The 18,784-nt window shown below is 34.3% G+C and overlaps 1 protein-coding gene across 1 annotated transcript; it reads left to right on the top strand.

The window, feature by feature from the left end:
* Positions 1-14,709: 14,709 nt before the first annotated feature.
* LOC141618087 (NADH--cytochrome b5 reductase 1-like) lies at positions 14,710-17,621 on the top strand. The gene is made up of 9 exons (XM_074435204.1): positions 14,710-14,933; positions 15,405-15,546; positions 15,640-15,730; positions 15,846-15,923; positions 16,163-16,243; positions 16,357-16,446; positions 16,700-16,765; positions 16,841-16,927; positions 17,027-17,621. The coding sequence occupies exons 1-9, from the start codon at positions 14,819-14,821 to the stop codon at positions 17,117-17,119; spliced, it is 843 nt and encodes a 280-aa protein (XP_074291305.1). The 5' UTR covers positions 14,710-14,818; the 3' UTR covers positions 17,120-17,621.
* Positions 17,622-18,784: the final 1,163 nt, after the last annotated feature.

Genomic DNA, 18,784 nt, shown 5'->3' with positions numbered 1-18,784 from the left:
GACCGGGGATCAAATACAAAAACAACACAAGCAGTCATTCAAACCGGGATCAAATACAAAAACAAAAAATGACGAAACGATGCAGATTTTACATATTTTAAGACACTATCACGAGCCCATTTAATGCATTCAAACAGAAAATCTAGACCAAAACACTTTTATCAGAAGTAATGAGCTTACATTTCCTTGAGACAAGATGAGCTTTGATAATTTGGATCATCCGTGGGCCAAATCCATCGATTAATAAATGAACAATTTAAGAGACATACAAAGAACCACTGAACCACCAGCTTTCATTTCCCACACCTGCAAACCAAGATAGCTCAATACAGTAAAGTTGTGAAACTAAAAAAAATAACAAGATTAAAGTTAATAAATGAACATTTTAAGAGACAAAGAACCACTGAACCACTCAAAATATCTGATACATAAGACTGCAATTTTTATGGGTTATTAGTGTTCAAAAATTAAAAGAAAAAACAGAAAAGATTCAACCTGGAATAGTCGAAAACCATGTTAAATTTGATCGTCTTTCGCTTTATATCGGTAGAAACATGATATCATCCAAATAAGACTAAGTATGAGCAACACTAGTGTATTACTCTCAATCAATAATGTCTAAAGCACATTCTGCTGCAGGTTTGTTATCATTGAAAAATTGCAAACAAAAAGTTGGAGATGATGGTGAATCACGCTCATCGGCACAATGCAACAAAACAAACAACCCAAGGGAAGAAAAGTAGTCGTCGAAATGCATACAACCTATCATTTAATCTTAGCAAATCAAAAAGTATGTTTGACATATCCAAATATGAACACTTCTAACCTCTGATGGTTCAAACCATACATCTAGTTGAACTTTGTCAACATTATATCTGTAATTCGACTGCATTAGGAAAAGATCACAATCAGCAACATTATTCATTTGAGGACCCAATATTGACATTCTCATAACTTTCTAAGATTTAAAAAAAAAAGTGAACTAACCATTGAATATAAGCATATTGAAGTGTTTAATAGCGAAAAACACAACGCGTATGCTAAATATACAATGGTTAAACTCGATATATAAACAATTTCAGCAACAAATCGATACAAATCCAGCTTAATTAACGACGAAACATCGATTCCAAGGCAGGAAACACAATAAGCGACATTTCAATAAGCAAAAAATAATTTGCTAATTAATAATCGAGTTTTCGAACTATTATAAAATGTAGACAAATCATGTAATCAGAACTTGAACAATTTCCAGGCATAAAACTGATCAACAAAAACTAATTTAAAACAAAATTTATAAAATATATAATCGTAAGAGTTTGTAATGTGAGGAGAAATTCTATACCAGAAATAATGAGTCTTTCTCGATGATTCCGCTGATTCACTTTTTTGCGCTACTACTTGATTCACGAACCGTAAAGACAAGTTGTATGATTCAGGAAGCGAAACGAAGCATTTTTGAAGGTTTAAGATGAAAAGTAGCAACAAGATGACGAATTAGGGATCGATTTCTTCGCATTAGGTAAAATTTGGGGAAAATAATTACCTAATTAGGATAAAATCCAGCAAGAGTGACTCTTCTTGGGCAGGGGTGGTCATCTCAATCGCCAATTCATGTCGTCGTCGCCCGTAAGCATCTGATAGCGTTGGTCGTGGTTGGAAATAAAGGATAGCGACGATGATGATCGTAGAGAGAGAAAACAATATGAGTGAGAAAAGGTTTTGGTAAAATGAGTTGACAGTTATGGTTTGGGGGCGAGGATGGTTGATTGTGCGAAAATTTTAAAGTTAGATAAGTTAATCTCGTCGTCCATTCAGCATTAAATCCAAGGGCTGTGAATTGGTTCTCATAGTTCTCATTATCTCTATGGTTCTCATGGGATCCCAAATCTATATATATATATATATATATATATATATATATATATATATATATATATATATATACATAGAGAGAGAGAGAGAGAGAAAATTTTATCCTAACAACAAATGAAAGGAATTCAAGCACAAACTACCAATTTCTAAACTAAGGAAGGAAACAAATGTAAACAAATGAGCAAAAGAAACAAAGAGAAAAGAGAATTATACCATAGGAAGGGAAACGATTAGAATTGCTTAGATCCAAAAGGCGGATTATAAAAGATGGAAACTTGTAGTAATTTAAGGATTAATTAAACTAATTAATAAATAGAAAAATAAGATGAATAAATTCAGGATTTTTCTATTTTATTCTACACCTCTCACCTCCTCAATTTTAATTAGAGGCGGCAATCATTGACACGATCCGAAAACACGACACGAACCCGACACGAAGTTAGCGGGTTAGGGTCAAGACGTTGTGACTCATTTAAGTAATTGGGTTGACACAACCCGACACGAAACTTAAATAGGTCGGGTTAGGGTTAATATCTTTTGACACGAACCCGACACGAATAACCCATTTATTTAAAAATGCCGTAATATATTTGGCTTGAGTCAATAATTCAACAAAATAACTTAAAAATTAGTATTTTCATTCAGCATTTTTGAGATAATATGATTATAAAGCATCATTTGTTGTATTACTTTATTGGGTTAAACAGATTTAGTGGGGTAAAAATGATGTGCCTACAGATAAATGGGTTAAACAGGCCGGGTTGGGTTATAGGAAATATAAATGGGTCGGGTTAGGGCTAAGATAAATGAGCCACTTATGTAATTGGGTCGGGTTAGGGTTGGGGAAGTGGTGACCCGTTTAATATTGACACGAACACGAACACGACACGATCTGATCTGTTTGTCAGGTCTAATTCTAATTCTAATAATAATATTAATTCTAATTCTAATAATATAATAATAATAATAATTTAAAAAAAAAAAAAAAACCTTTAAAAAAAAAATTCTTCCAAACACCACCTCTAATTTTTTTTTTTTTTGTAAAACACCTTTAATAAAAATCTTTGTCAAACACGACTTTTTGGGCAAAGAACTCAACATTTTGCAATGGGGTAACCTTTCAATCGATATTTCAGATAGCAAACGATGTCAGTTTGAGGTGTTCTTGGAGTCGCTGGAAAGGTGGAAATACAAGCTTTCCAGGGGTTATCAACACGATGGTCAAAGGTGGCCTTATGTAAGGTCTATTGATGTGTAAAATAAGGCTGGTCGGAGAGAGTAGCTGGTGGTTGGGGATTTTTAGTGGGTCTTTTAATGGGGTTATGGTGCTTTGTTTGGTCTGAAATATGGTATGTAGGTAGAGGGGAGTGCAAGGTAGATCTTAGTTGTGTTGTTTGTGGTGGTTGTTGGTTGCAAGTGATGGTTCAATGAGAGTTAAATTGAAGGTAAAATACAATTAGAAGAATGTCAAAGTAGGATTTTTTTTCATGGGTCAATTCACTCACCTCAAACCACCACTTTCAACCAACAGCCATCAAAATTAAAACAACACAACTACGACCCACCTTACACTCCCCTCTACCTACATACAAAATTTCAGACCAAACATAACATCCTAACTCCATTTAAAGACCCACGAAAAACCCTATGACCCCTCGCTTTACATCTAGCCTCTTCGACAAGCCTTATTTTACACATCAACAGACCCTACATAAGTTCACCTTTGACCATCGTGTTTATAACCCCTGAAAACCTTGTATTTCCACCTTTCCAACGACTCTAAGAACACCTTAAACCGACATCGTTTGCTATCTCAAATATCGACTGAAAGGTTACCCCATTGCAAAATGTTGAGTTCTTCGGCCAAAAAGTCGTGTTTGACAAAAAAAAAATTATTAAATGTTGTGTTTTACAAACTTTTTTTAAAGGTGGTGTTTGGAAGAATTTTTTTTTAAAGGTTGTGTTTGACAAAAAAAACCTTAATAATAATCTCATCCCTCCCCCAAATGTCACACATGACACACACTTCCAAAGTTCCTTTGTCTTCTTCTGCCAAAAGCCAAAACACCTTCCTCCGAGATTGTACCCGACCGGGCAACATTACACCAGCCCGGGTATAACTTCACCCGACCGGGAATCATTTTGTCCTTTGGCTGCACGATTCACCCGATTGCTGCAAATGTGCTAATTTTTAATTCAATGGCTAAACTGAATTGGTGATGGCGGCGAGGGAGTAGAGGAAGCAAGATGAGACAGAGTTGTTGCTTCGGATCTGCACGAAGCCATGTTGGCTGATTTCTGGGCTGCTGATTGATGTCGGTTTTCGGCGCGCATGTGGTGTTCATGGTGGGTCACGGTGGTGGTTCGAGTTGATCCTGGGAGGTACGGACTGGTGGCGTGCGATGCAGCTGCTGTTGATGCCGGTGATTGTGGTGGAGTGCAGGAGAAACGGTGGCGGCTCGATGGTTGTCTGATTTCGCACTCGGGTTTTGATTCTGAATCAAGGTGAACAATTGAGGGGCTGGTGCTGCCGTGGTGATGGGCTGATGCTGGTTGTTGATTTCACGGTGGTGCTCGGTGTGACACCCTTCGATAGGGCATCAAAAGAGAAATAATAAATCTAAGCGGAAAATACGAGATTTTTAAAACCTTTAAAAGTTTAAAATGCGAAATCCATCATAAGTGATCAAACGGAAATGAAAGGTAAGATAATTAAGATAATTAAGTTTTACAATTAAAAACAAAGTACGTTGGGGAAAAGATATCCCACGAATAAGCACAAGTCTAAAGATATGTGAGTCTAAGAAAACGATAACTAAAGTCCAAGGGTCAACGTTCTCGCTAGCTCACACGTCTTCCCCATATGATATGCATCACAAACCCGTCATTCATGTAAACTTGAACGCCATAGTCAATGGGGAGTAACTCAGGGTTCTCCCAGCCACAATATGTCAAATACAAGTAAGCAAGAACTTAATTAAACATATTGATCATGCATCATACTTGAATAATAATGAACAAGGGGATATAAACGATAATCATAATGAGATAGGCATATTACATTCATAATGAGATAGGCATATTCCATTCATAATGAGATAGGCATGATACATTATATTAAATATGTATTCAAGGGAGTAGAATAACTAAGTCAACCAATTTCCTATTAACTCGACTCAACTATTCATGTGAGATAATTAAATAATATGGAAGACACGAACACGGTCTTTAGACAAAAGCACGCATTCCAAGGAAATATAACATAGATATGAGATTAGGCATCAAATCATATGCAGAAGATAAATAACAGATCAATTAAATAGAAAATACATGGATGAAAACCATAGCCATTACTTTGAAAACCTCTCAACAAACATTGCACGCGACGTGGCTACTAATGTCGCATTCATACTTATGGCTTGCATCTCACCATAAGAACAGATGGGAACATCGATCCCGGCGATCATATCGCAACTAGAGGCTTGCATCTCACCTCTAGTATCCGATAGGGGACCAAGACTCTTATAAACAATCATATAAGACGTAAACTCTTGTATATAAGGACATGCTAGTGACCATAATCAAGCAAGACATTTACGTAGCATGGGCTCACAAGACAAACACCTAGACTCCAACCTCTTGGTAGGACGACAATAATAACACGGTCCTAGTCTAAACCTGGATCCAGACTCTCGGGATGGGCGTCACCCGATTCGACATGCGGTGACCTATCAGCATCCAAGACTCAAAACATGGCACACAGTCCGTAACCAAAGGTCGAGTAACCCCAAAATCGGAAACATGGCACACATAGCTGTAACCAAAGGTCCGAAGAGGCGGTAGGATAACCCAATCCGGAAACATGGCACACATAGCCGTAACCAAAGGTCCGAAAGAGGAAATAAGAAAAGTCAAGTCGTCACACAATGTAAAACGTCACACTTGGGTCACAAATACGAGTAAAAATGATTGCACAAACATAATGTAAACGATTCATGTGAAGCATGTATAAGTATAAGAGTATAACAAATATCAGGTGCTCTTTGCCGGTGTGGGCACCAGCTACCGGCCCACCGGCAGAGGATACATGCCAAGGTAAAACAAAGTCAAAATAGCTGAAAGTGTATTCTCTGCCGGTGCACCGGCTGCCGGTGGGACGACAGGGGATACAAGTCAAGGTAAACAAGGTCAACAATGCTCAATGTGTGTTATCTGCCGGTGCATCGGCTGCTGGCCCACCGATAGGGAGCACATCCTATTATAAAATGACATAAGAAATTAATGTACTCGCTGCCGGTTGGGACACCGGCTGTCGGCTCACCGGTAGGGGCACACATACTACCTTCCAAACTCATAAACACAAAGGTGCTCTCTGCCGGTTGGTGGACCGGCTGCCGGCCCACCGGCAGAGACACACTGAAGCCTTTTTTTCGAGATTTTGCTAACATAAAATACAAAGTGTCGCTGCCGGTTGGGAGGCCGGCTGCCGCCCACCGGCAGGGACACACTGCACACGTAAAACTCAATAAACAACCATCCAAAGTTCTCAAGGCTTATCAATCTTAACTACAATCATCGTATACTTCCCCAATATGATGAATACTCTGAAAAACTATCACATTCAAGATGTAATTAGCATATGGGGTTGATTATGAATCTTTAAAGCAAGACTTAATCATGTAATTATGTGAGAATTTCATTAATACCATCCTATACTTGTCTATAACATCACAAAGCATGAAATTACTCAATAAACATGTGAGAATGGACATACAAATATTCTACCTACCACCAATTCACCACAAGTCATGAAAGATACCAATTTTAACATTCATATGAATCTAAAACTACAAAATTCACACAATTTTAACATAAATGTCGAGTAACCCATCATCGTTACCTTTTTGCACTTCAATCTTCTAAAGAGTCGTCAATAATGTAGCTATCCTCTTCCGGGTTGTCTAAATCTTCCCCTAAACACAAAAGTGAAAGAGTTAAGTCAAGAATCCACATCCTTGTAAGATGAGAATTTCGAAATATGAGGAAAGTTGACATCTTTCTTACTAAGAAAGTAGGAGAACGAGATGAGGAGAAGAATGGCACGAAAATGAACGAAATTGGTGAAGTATTGAGTGAGATATGATGGTTTTAGGGTTGAGAGGAGATGGTTTAACAATGGTGGTGTGTTCGTTGTGGGATTTCAGAAATTAGGAATGAAGGAGATGAAGTTGTGGGGTTTAGGTGGGATTTTGTGAAGAGAAAAGCAAGAGAAGGAAAAGGTCCATAAGGCATACTAGGCCCAACAACCTTAAATGAGTCGATATCCACTAGAAATTACGTCTCAAGTCCCACTACAACTCAAGACGGAAATTATTATTATTATTATTATTATTTTTTTAATTTTTTTTTATTGAAGGATGCGCGCAGCTTTCATTAAATGAAAAACAAAAGTTTACATGAAATTGGTGGGGAGCCGAGAAACAAGCTGGGCTCCCACACCCTAGCAACAGCAAAGTTAAGTCTAGTAAAAATGTAAGCGGCCACCCGAGCCCCCGCATCCTGAGATACCGAGAATTTCGGATCCGCTTGAGCAAGGCAACAAAGATCCCGACCCAACTCCCAAGCGATGAGAAAGAGAAAGGAAGGAAACCATAACCACGCCGCGCACAAATCCCCATACTTAGCACACTTCCGAAAGCAAAGATCGGAACAACCCGGTCAGGCACAAAATTCGTCATCCCAGTCTGAGTCAAAGGAGAGGACCCGGTCAAGTCAACGCACACATCACACCCCCTGTCCCAAGAATAAAGCAGCAAATCCCCATGCCCGTCAACCAAACCAACATCAACCTACTTTCCCGCAGAAATACCAGATCTATAGCAGATGTCGAAAAGAGTGTCACGGACAAGGTTATGCCGATGTTTAACGCCCACAGTACCAGTACAAGAAACAACGTGGTAAGCTTTAAAAATGAATTATTTTTGTATAAGCTAAGCTTTAAAAATATAATATTTATAAAATCATGTTTAAAAATGAAATTAATTAAATTAAATCATTTAAAATATAAATAAGACATTAGAATGGTTAATTAAATTATAAATGTTAAAATAGAAAAATTGCGGGTGTTCCATACGGAGTTAAGCATGGTGGTGATGACGATGGCACGATGATGGTGCATTGGTGGATGAATTGGTGGTTGAATTGAGGAGCTCCGGTGTCGAGTTTTGAACCCGTGGATCTGAGGAAGGAACGGGAGCTAAGAGGATCAGTTTTGGGTGATGAATATGGTAATTTGGAAATGACGGGAGAGTTGAGTTGTTCACGGAGGAGGAGCAGGTGGATGACGGTGTATGTGTAGGTGTATGGTGATTATGATGGATGAAAATGGAAATGTGGAGATGACGATGCAAGTGTGACTTTGTTCAAGTTATTGGTCAACTCTTCAATTTTTTTATTTCAATTTCACTTGTTGCCCCATCTTTAATTTGACTTCATCTCGCATCATTCTCACACGATCCGGTACCTACGTGACAAAAAGATCGGAGTAGTACCAAAATTCCGACAAATAGTATAAATTGAAACTAAATAACTTAAACTAACTAGTATTCCATTTTATTCAAATAGGAGTAGATAATAATAAGGTCGAGGCACTAATTGACTAAACAAGAGATAAATTGCCGGTTAAAAACGAGTAAAATATTGTGTTATCACCATTAATAAAAACTGGTTTCGGTAGGTAAATTTCAACATGATTTAGTGTCTGTCCCTAACTCTTGTTAATTGTCATGGCGCAGCATTTAAGTCAGCAAACAATGACATGACACGACTCCGACACGAAGGTAACTGGTTTGGGTTGACAGTTTGACACTTAACGACCTATTTATGCAAGTTGGTCGACACGAACATGACATAAGATTTAGTTTGATTGAGTTTGATAATAAGACAGATCCCGTTACATAATCCACTTACGAATTTAATGTTCCTCAACAAGATAATTGACATACCATACTCGGTAGAGCATACGATTACGAGTTATATTAAAAAATTCATCATGTATACTCAATTCCCTTCTTATACATCTTCCACCTTATTTACTTCTTAGGGGTCAAAGTTTTATAACTTTGACCATTAATATGTCGAAAATCATGGTCAAAATTCCACATTAACAATTGTGTAGAAGCAATACGGAAGATCATTGCGAAGAGAATGAAGTACATTTAGTGTGAAATTCCTAAAAGAAAATGAATTTTGCTCCCAAAGTCTACACCAACTAAAACACTGTACCAAATCTCGCATAATGAAAAATTGAAAACAAAAACAACTCCTAAAAGCAAGGTTGTCATATGGGGGATATGACATGACACATGTAAGCCTTCTCATACTCGTATTTAATAGAAAAATTATATGCCCCTACTTGTTGCAGTTAAAATTTTTGAAAACCATAACCGCTTCAACTTGGAGAGATCTTAAAATAGTTTCGTTCTATTTAAATGTCATATAGTTGTCTATTCTATAGCTTTCTCAAATAATTTTGATATTTTTTTTACCCATGGTTGCCACAATTTAAAATTCAGTTTGGCCTAAAACTTTATTTATATTCATTGTATCCAAGACAAATGCTATATAATTTGACACTTATGATAGATTTTTTCCTTTTTGATCAAATTTGCTTTGTCTTATTGTAGAGCTAACAATAATTTTACGTAGTTTATTTTCGCAGTACAAATTTTACTCATTGCAGTTCTTTTTGCGCATTTCTTTCCATTTGCCTACCCTTATCTAACAAAAAAATTCCACAGCTAATTCTCTCACGTCCTAATCATAAAAACCCTAAAACTAATCAAATTTTTTGATTTACGAGTAATAATTTGAAAGTAAAACATAGATTTGATATGTTAAATACAAATTAGTGATCAAATTAATACTATTTCATTATGATTTTTATGAGTTTCTTTTTGCTTTCTTTAGGGCTTGAATTTTTTAATGTTGTTGGTTTATGTCGGGCAGTGTCGGGGTGGCAGCGTGGGTGGAGGATGGCAGGGGGAAGGGAAGGGGGTAGTGCGCCGATAGAGGGAAGGGGTTGGGTCGACTGTGGGTGGACGGCGTTTGGCTGCTAGGAATGAAGGGGTCGAGGGAGAAGAGAACGTGAATGAGCGATCCGGTGAGGATGACGATTGGATCGCTGGTCCGGCGAGGGATGGCCGAGTAGGTTGCCGGTTGTGGGCGACTGGGTCCAATGAGTATGGCCCGTCGCCGGTGGCAGGCAGCTGTGTGGTGGCAGTTGAGCGGTGTACGACGGTTGTGTGGTTGGGGACTTGGGGTTGTACTACATGTCTACATTGTTGATTTGTTTTTTTTTCTCTCTCTCTCCTGATACAGTACAAGTAATTTTGAGAGATATGAAGGGTAAAATTGTCAAACTCGTACTGCGATGAGTAAAATGCGTACTGCGAAAATCAACATTTATTTTGAACCAATTACTTATTTATTTTATTCCTTAGATTTTGGAGTATATATTGTGTTACAATGCCTAATTGTTAATATTTCTTTTTAACCAATAGCTATAATTGAGATGATAAAATTAAAAAAGGAACTTGAGATCTAACTCCTAACAATAGGGTGAAAAACAAGTATATACGGGCAGAAAAAACATCAAGGAGTAATTAGTTATATACGAGGAAGCTCGGGAGATCATGAAAAATCTCATATTTAGGCTTTGTTTTCAAGAAATAAACTTTTGATCAAAATTTCATTTATCTTATTTTTTTTGTAAGTATTGGATATATAAATTAATTACCAAAATATGAGTAGCATGTGAGAAATAAGTTACCTGTTTTTATATTCTTTTAATTCATAATATTAAATATAGAGAACTTATTATGTCCTTTTATATCATTTACCAAAAAAAAAGCTATCTCACTGTTAGTTTGCAAAACACTTTTTACATAATCAATCAAACTAGATTATCTTAGAGTTTTTTTTGCAAACCGTGTGAATTTGGTAGTGTTTTTAAAAGTGTTTTGCAAACTAAATTATCAATCAAACACTTTTTACATAATCAATCAAAAACTTTTTATTAGTAGTAGTTTTTAAACGAAAAATTAATCTTATCGATTCAAAAATAAATGGATAAGATTGATCTTGATAAGGCTTAAAGTAAGACTCTTGAGAGTTTCACCCAAGTTATAATCACTAAACTCCACCTTTGCGGGCGAGAGTATTACTGTTTTAACAAAGATGTTGAGAAAATTTGCAATTTTCGGGACGCATATAAATTGTAAGGGTTGTTTTTTTAGTAATTGAACTAGTTTTGTGGCCCGTGAAATTCACGGGATGTTTTGTTTTAAGTGTGATGTTTCTAGTGTTTTTAGTAATTGAAATTTTATAAAATATCAAAACATATAGTAAGCTCACCTTATGAATAATTCATCATTGATTGCGTACTAAGATTACGGGCATTTACATGTTAACATAAAGATCAAAGTCGATAAATTAAATAAGCCAAAGTAGGTGAATATTGCTATTTTATCGAAGGTAAAACGATGGAAAAAAAAAACAAACAAATACCAAAATAAAATATACATTTGAAAAAAAAAAAGAAAAAAAAAACTATTAGTCATTCACGTTGATGTCGTCAACCTTGTAATTAGTCTCCAATATATAGTTATTTAAGCTATCCTAGTATTTTACTTCTTCATATAGTCTTCTTTTTCCAACGAATCGACCCTATAATAAAAAAAAAGTAACTCAATAATTAGTCTGAATTATTGAAGTCGTAGAGATGTAAATATATTACCTTTGAATAGCTCAACACCACAAATCTTGATATCCCCTAAATGAGAACAAAACAAACACAAACGATAAAATTGAAAATGTGATGAACATTTTATAACCCAATGGAACTTACATAAAAAATAAATAAATTAGTTAATAATTTAAAACCTTAATACACTTGGCTTGATGTTAATAGAATAATAGGAAAGTTTAATGATACATTTAGTTCTATTGACGATAGAGATAAGAAAATTTTTGGCTTATAAGGCCTCGTTTGGTTGCCCACCAAATTCATGGGAATTCTAAAATCCCATGAATTGTGGTTTTTGCATGTTGTTTGGTTACCCCATTTTTTGTAAAATGGGGGAGTTTCCAACTCCTGCATGATGGGGGAATTTAACTACCTAGCCCCCTCATGGTCATTGAAAACTCCTAGGAGAATAGAACTGCAACATGGCAACCAAACAGATTCTTGCTATTCATGTGAATTTTGATGTTGGAATTAAACTCCCGTGCATTGCAAATTAACACATGCATTTGATTCCCGTATGAACCAAACGAGGCCTAAATTTTGTCTTCCATAAAAAATATACTACCTCCTATTCTACATAACCTTCCCTCTTTCCTTTTTCATCTATTCACAATACCTTCCCTATTTCCTTATTTAGTAAAGTTTTATACTTATTTTAATCATCTTACCCCACAACAATATCCCACCTCACTCCTCAGCAATACTTATTTTAATCAACTTACCCCACAACAATACTTATTTTAATCACTACACCCACAATAATACCCCACAATACCTTCTCTCTCCAATTACCTAACTCCACTACAATACTTTACCTTATTTTAATCCATCTCCTTAATTCTAGTGCCCCCCATGAATAGGGAGGGTTATCTAGAATATGAGGGGTATAAAGAATTGAGGATGCGTTTTATGACTTTTGAGCATCCTTTTTTTCATTATTATCAAAATTAATATAGGTATAAATATGAATCAAGGTTCACGACTTTTAAGTATCATTTTTCATTATTATGAAATTTATTATAAACATTAATAAGGAATAAAGAGAAATGGAATGTATAAGTTTTGCTTTATTATTATTATTGTTATAATTTATTTTTTTACAAGATCCACTTTACAAGAGCATTATTTAAGATGTTGTCTTATTATGTAATTAGATTTATATATTTTATATTTAGATTATTGAGTTATAGATTTTTCTCATTATTATAAAATTTAATATAGACATAAATATGGAGGAAAGGAGAAATGGAATGTAAAAGATTTGCTTTATTCATATTCTTATTTTTTTTGTTATTTTACAAAAACCACTTTGCATAAGAGTGGTTTAGAAATTATCTTATAAAATTTAAAATATGACATTCAGATGATGGTAGATAGTTTGACTTACTTTTTAATTATAGATTATAGTTTTATAAATTCAATTATTATTCCACGCATGTCATATTGTCAATATAATTAAATAATCAATAAAAATGAATAAGAATTAATCGGGTGTGAAAATATCATGTGAAATGAAATTGAATGTTCTAAGCTACCCTGTTAATTAGATAGTATAGATTTCATGCAATGTTATTGATAATTGAGTATGTCATCTTCCTGAAATTTCAATACAAACACAAAAACAATAACTAAATAACATTCTTACTATTAATAAATTTAAAATATAATAAGAATAAAAAACGAAAGAATTCATTTAATTATATATGTATATATACTTTACCTACCAACTTTTTGAATAAAAATGAAAATTAGGATTGTTATAATAGTTATATAGGAAACTTTTTGTTATTAATTATTGATTAATTTCAACAATTTATTCGAGAGAAGAGGAACAATTTTGTGAATTAAAAGGGAGATAAAACCAAATTATGATAACTACAAATTATAATGATGGTGAGAGAAAACCAAAAACCATCCTATTAAATAAAAGAAATTAAAGGTTAAATAAAAAAGTAGATTAATAACCAAATTTATGAGAGGAAAATAAAGAGTTTGTATTAATTTATTTTTGTGTTTGCAATTAACATTTTTTTAATTTTTTTGTACTTATAAGCATGTGTCAGTTTAAAGATAACTTTTTAATACATAATCTAGACTTTTATAATGTTGTATAAATAAATAATCAATATAAATGAATTAGTATTTACCAATAAAAAATCGACATGTGGATTAAAATTAAATGTTTTAAGTAGCCTTTTAACTATATTGTATAGGTACAAAAAAAAATTTGTTTTCAACTTCATTTATTCTTCTTCGTTCTTAATTTCATGTATTCGGTTTTTTTATTTCAAATACATATAATACTACTCCATATGAAATATCATGAAATTATTAACTTATAATTAATGCGTATTTTTTTATTGTAGTTTTTTTTAAGTTAATTAAGTTTAAAGCTAATGGAATATGGATGGATTTGTAAAGGAAATAAGTGAATTAAATTAATGCAATATAATAATAAATTGATAATTCATGTCATATTAGTTTGCCAAGTCACATTGTTATTACATACGTGGCTTTTTTTCATCCCATGTGGCATTGTCTACGTGGCTTTTTTAGGCTAGTCTTTTAATAATGTTTTATAGATTTAAATTATTAAAATATACATAGTAACAGTTTAATTTATGTTTATAATGTTTTGATTGATCTTAAATATATATAACAGTTATTAATATTGCCATATTTTAGGTAGGTCCATCATGTACAAACTTATAAATTGTTAATGAAATAACCCAAATAAAAATTTTAATATGACTTTCTAGAAAATGTAATCATCATTTAACATAATTCTATTAGAACGAATCTCAAAACAGCAAATCCGTACAATTTGGACGAGTTTAAGACTAGTACTTAACCCGTTACAAATTTGGTAGTGATATGTCCGTCACAAAAGAGAATTTATACATCAAAAATAACTAAAAAGTCAAAAAATGAACACCCCCAACAAAGTAGGAACTATTATACAAAGTATACACATAATCCACCACACAAATAGGAATAGAACATAATTTTGGAAGAGTCAAGAAAAAACCACCACCATTTTTTTTTTTCTGTTGAATCTCAGTTTCTCTCATTCTCAAAAACTACACCAATATTTGTAAAAGTTAGATAAAAAAAGTGAAAAAGTGAAGAAATTTAACCATGGATGGCTTGCAGTTGCAGTATCACAGAACAGGAATGTTAAGCATTGTTGTGGCTATTGTAGCCATTAGTGTAGGCACTGCTTATTATTTCTATCTCTCCAGGAAACCCAAACGTAAATTCTTCTCGATCAATGATTCGATGTTGTTGCCTACTTGTGAGAGACGGTTTTTTTATTAAGTTATTGATAAACCATTTTTTTGTACCTTTCAATCTTTCATATTATCTCGTTTATTTTTGGTTAGGTTCAAAGTGACGTATTTTTATAACCAGTATACCTATTTTATCGTCCAACATGACCATGATACGTAGTCAAATTAAACTATGGAATTTCTGTAGTTTTTGAAAGAAAGATTTGCTTTTGACTGATTCTCGAGACAATTTTTCCTACTAGTCATCGTGAAATTGCACATTTGCGAATTCAATATAGGTAGAATTGCAAAAGGTTGTGTATATTTGACTCCTTACAATACATAGTGCTAAATTTAACATAGACGATCTTTATTTTATTTTAAGAGGCTTTTGCCTAATAATGTTATTAAAATTTTCTAATCATGTTTTTATTCAAAACATGGCATTATGGTAGGTTGTTTGGACCCTGAGAAGTTCAAAGAATTTAAGCTAATAAAGCGCACAGAATTGAGCCACAATGTTGCGAAATTCCGATTTGAACTTCCTACTACTACTTCTGTTTTAGGTCTTCCAATTGGACAACATATCAGTTGTAGGTAAAGTTACGTACATCCAACAGTCGTAAAAAAATAGGAAATATTGTAAGACATTGGTGTAATGTTGTTCATGAGTATAATTGCTTGACGTAGGGGAAAGGATGTTAATGGTGAATACGCGATCAAACCATATACACCGACTACATTAGACTCTGATGTCGGGTACTTTGAGCTAGTTATAAAGGTATTACTGTAATCTTGTTGTTGTATTGGTTCCAGTGAATTATTATCAGTCAATAACCCTACTCTAATGCAACGTATGAATTAATTTTAATTTTGTCTTGTTGGTTCATGAACAGATGTACCCGCAAGGAAGAATGTCTCATCATTTCCGCGAAATGTGTGAGGGTGATTACCTTGCTGTGAAGGGCCCTAAGGTTTCTCATGCCTTCAATTATGTCACATTCCTTGCAAATACTGTGTTATTCCGAGTCTTTATATATATGTGATCTTTAGTATATTTCTCTGATACTAAGCACTCATACATGGTATGACATTAGGACACTCTAGTTTAATCCAAAAACATGAAGAATTGTCCTGTATAACCAAACCCGACACTTGGATACTGATGTCAGATTTATTATATTCTAACATAATTGTGTTTTTTTTTTTGCAGGGACGCTTCAAGTATAAGCTAGGGCAAGTTAGAGCTTTCGGTATGCTTGCTGGAGGTACAGGAATCACTCCAATGTTCCAAGTAAGCCATTACAGTAGTAAAAGACTGCGAAAAATCTCTTTTTACCATTTTACTGTATTCCGATTCTTCTCTTAATGTTTTAATCTGTTGCATTGTGTAATTGCACTTGTTAGGTGACTAGAGAGATATTAGAGAATTCAAGTGACAAGACCAAGGTTCATCTCGTCTATGCAAATGTCACCTATGAGGATATACTTTTGAAGGTATTGCATATACCGCCTTCCATGGTACTTCAATTCAATATTAGTCGTGATCTTAAAAAATCGGCCATGACTGTGCGATCTCAGTTACATCTTTATCAGTGAGAATGGTGTCGTATGATCATGCAGTCATGGTAACTTCCGGAATATTTATAAAGTGACTGTATTTGGTGTCATGACGAATTTAATATATTGTTGACTTCAGTAATAATATTTGGTTTTGTGATCAGTAACAATATTTGGTTCCATGCGACAGGAAGAGTTAGATGGGTTTGCTCGCGACTACTCTGATCGTTTTTCCGTATACTATGTCTTGAATGAGGTAAGACATTAGTAAAAAATGTCGAGTTTTGAACTTTAAGTACGTAAGTAACCGTATTGTTGTTATGTTGATCAGCCACCAGAAGAGTGGAGTGGTGGAGTGGGATTCATCTCCTGGGAAATGATACAAGCTCATTGTCCTGAACCTGCCTCCGATATTAAGGTACACACACTTGATCACACTCGATTTGACGATTTTATTTGGTTAGATGTTCTTATTCACTCAAACATTTTCGACTGTCGCTTACTTGATTAATCTCAGATATTGAGATGTGGACCACCAGCAATGAACAAGGCCATGGCTACTCACCTTGAAACTTTAGGATACTCCTCTAACATGCAATTTCAGTTCTGAATGCTGGTCACTTTCTCTGTTGACCGCTATACCTCGACTAGGGATCGGTCAGAAAATAATACTACCCCTATTGCTAAACAGATTAGAATAATCGACGACTTTTGTTGTCAAATTGCATATAAAGTACTCTAATAGTTATCTCCATCTACCTCCTTCTACTCAAGATAGTTCTCAATACCAGAAAGTTTGGTATCAACCACTACAGGATGAGTGCTTTTGGCAAAATTCAGATAGAGTGGGTCAGTGGGATCCATGACAAATGGTGCATTTGATGGACTTGGTGTTGTTAAGACATTGTTGACAATGTCTGTTTCAACATTGTCAGCTGTTCGAATGATGTTTTTTGGATTCACCCTTTTGTTTGATAGAATTTTATTATAGTATATCAAATTGTAGTGAAAGATGTCTGTGTGATTTTGTAAGAGAAATTCTTCATTTTAAATAGGCAAAGCTCGTACAGAATTAGCTAAGCCTTAGTAAATGCTATTCCTTTTTGTGGTTATCAGTCTCCTCATTCCTGAAACTCTGATACCATGTTGCATTTAATAGTAGCAACATGAAGTAGAATACATAGTTGAATTTGGACGAAAAATGCAGGAAATTAGTTGAGTTTTATTAATTGTAATTGTGTATTTTTGTGTGTGAATACATGAGTGCCACATTAATACAACTGATCCTCTTGTGTAAAGACCTCTGGACAAAAGCCAATAGCTTACAAAGTACTACTGATCACAACTTTCCACTTTTTACAAGTTTCACTCTTTATAATGTAGATATTTATTTCTTAAATTATGAAGGATCACTTGTATGATCATTTCTACACACATTACAAACAACCCATAATTACCATGAATCTTGTTAAATCATTAAATTACCTTGGTTAGGCACACATATCTCATTCAAAACACCATTTTTGTAAACTAGTTATTTCAAATTATAATTGCTTACTAAAGTCACTTTGATGTAAGTCTTGACGCAAATTTCATATTGGATCACTCAAAAACAATCGCTTTACGTTGATAACACAAGAATAAGGCTCCTAGACTCATTGACGCACTAGGACAATGTTGTTATGGAATGTTGTACTTTATCGTTTCGACCAACATTTACATCAGTTGATTTCAGTAAAGAATAATGTTTAAGCAACAAGTCTATCTTAAGAGGGATATATTCGTCTTAGGATTAGAATGGGTCAAATACTTACCACTTATATATATAAAGGCAAATATTTTGCTAATATCTTGAGATTTTATTTTGTCTTATCTATAAAAGTGGTAGCTATTTAACCCGTCTTAAACTTAAGATGAATAGTGTCCGTCTTAAAGTTTAAGACGAAGTACCCACAAGACTATACCAATGCATTCCAATTGCATGGCCAATTGACCATATTGGTAAATAAAATTGATGCTTGATGACAGATTGGTAAAAAAAAAACTTATACGACAGATTGGTAAAAAAATAGCACCTCTTACCATTTAGGTCAAAAAATGAGAATACGTTCAAATTTTTAAAGGAAAAAAAAAAGTCAAAACTAAAGTTGCTTTTTCATTTACAGTACTCCTACACCCCTTCTCCAAAACACCCTCTTTTTCATCGACAAAACCCAAGCCCTAATTCCTTTTTAATTATCAAAATTCTTCAAAAAATTAAAGATTATGAAGAAGA

The sequence above is a fragment of the Silene latifolia genome, chromosome X (assembly GCF_048544455.1).
Source record: "Silene latifolia isolate original U9 population chromosome X, ASM4854445v1, whole genome shotgun sequence".
In the NCBI taxonomy this organism is placed as follows: domain Eukaryota; kingdom Viridiplantae; phylum Streptophyta; class Magnoliopsida; order Caryophyllales; family Caryophyllaceae; genus Silene; species Silene latifolia.
The sequence above is the reverse complement of the archived record's forward strand: the minus strand, read 5'-3'. Positions and strand labels throughout refer to the sequence as shown.

Bases quoted from the DNA above. Each gene is read 5' to 3' on its own strand.
- LOC141618087 (XM_074435204.1), top strand. From the start codon at position 14,819: ATGGATGGCTTGCAGTTGCAGTATCACAGAACAGGAATGTTAAGCATT. The intron at 16,447-16,699 runs GTATTGCATATA...TCCATGCGACAG, and splicing joins ATGAGGATATACTTTTGAAG to GAAGAGTTAGATGGGTTTGC. The intron at 16,766-16,840 runs GTAAGACATTAG...TATGTTGATCAG, and splicing joins TATACTATGTCTTGAATGAG to CCACCAGAAGAGTGGAGTGG.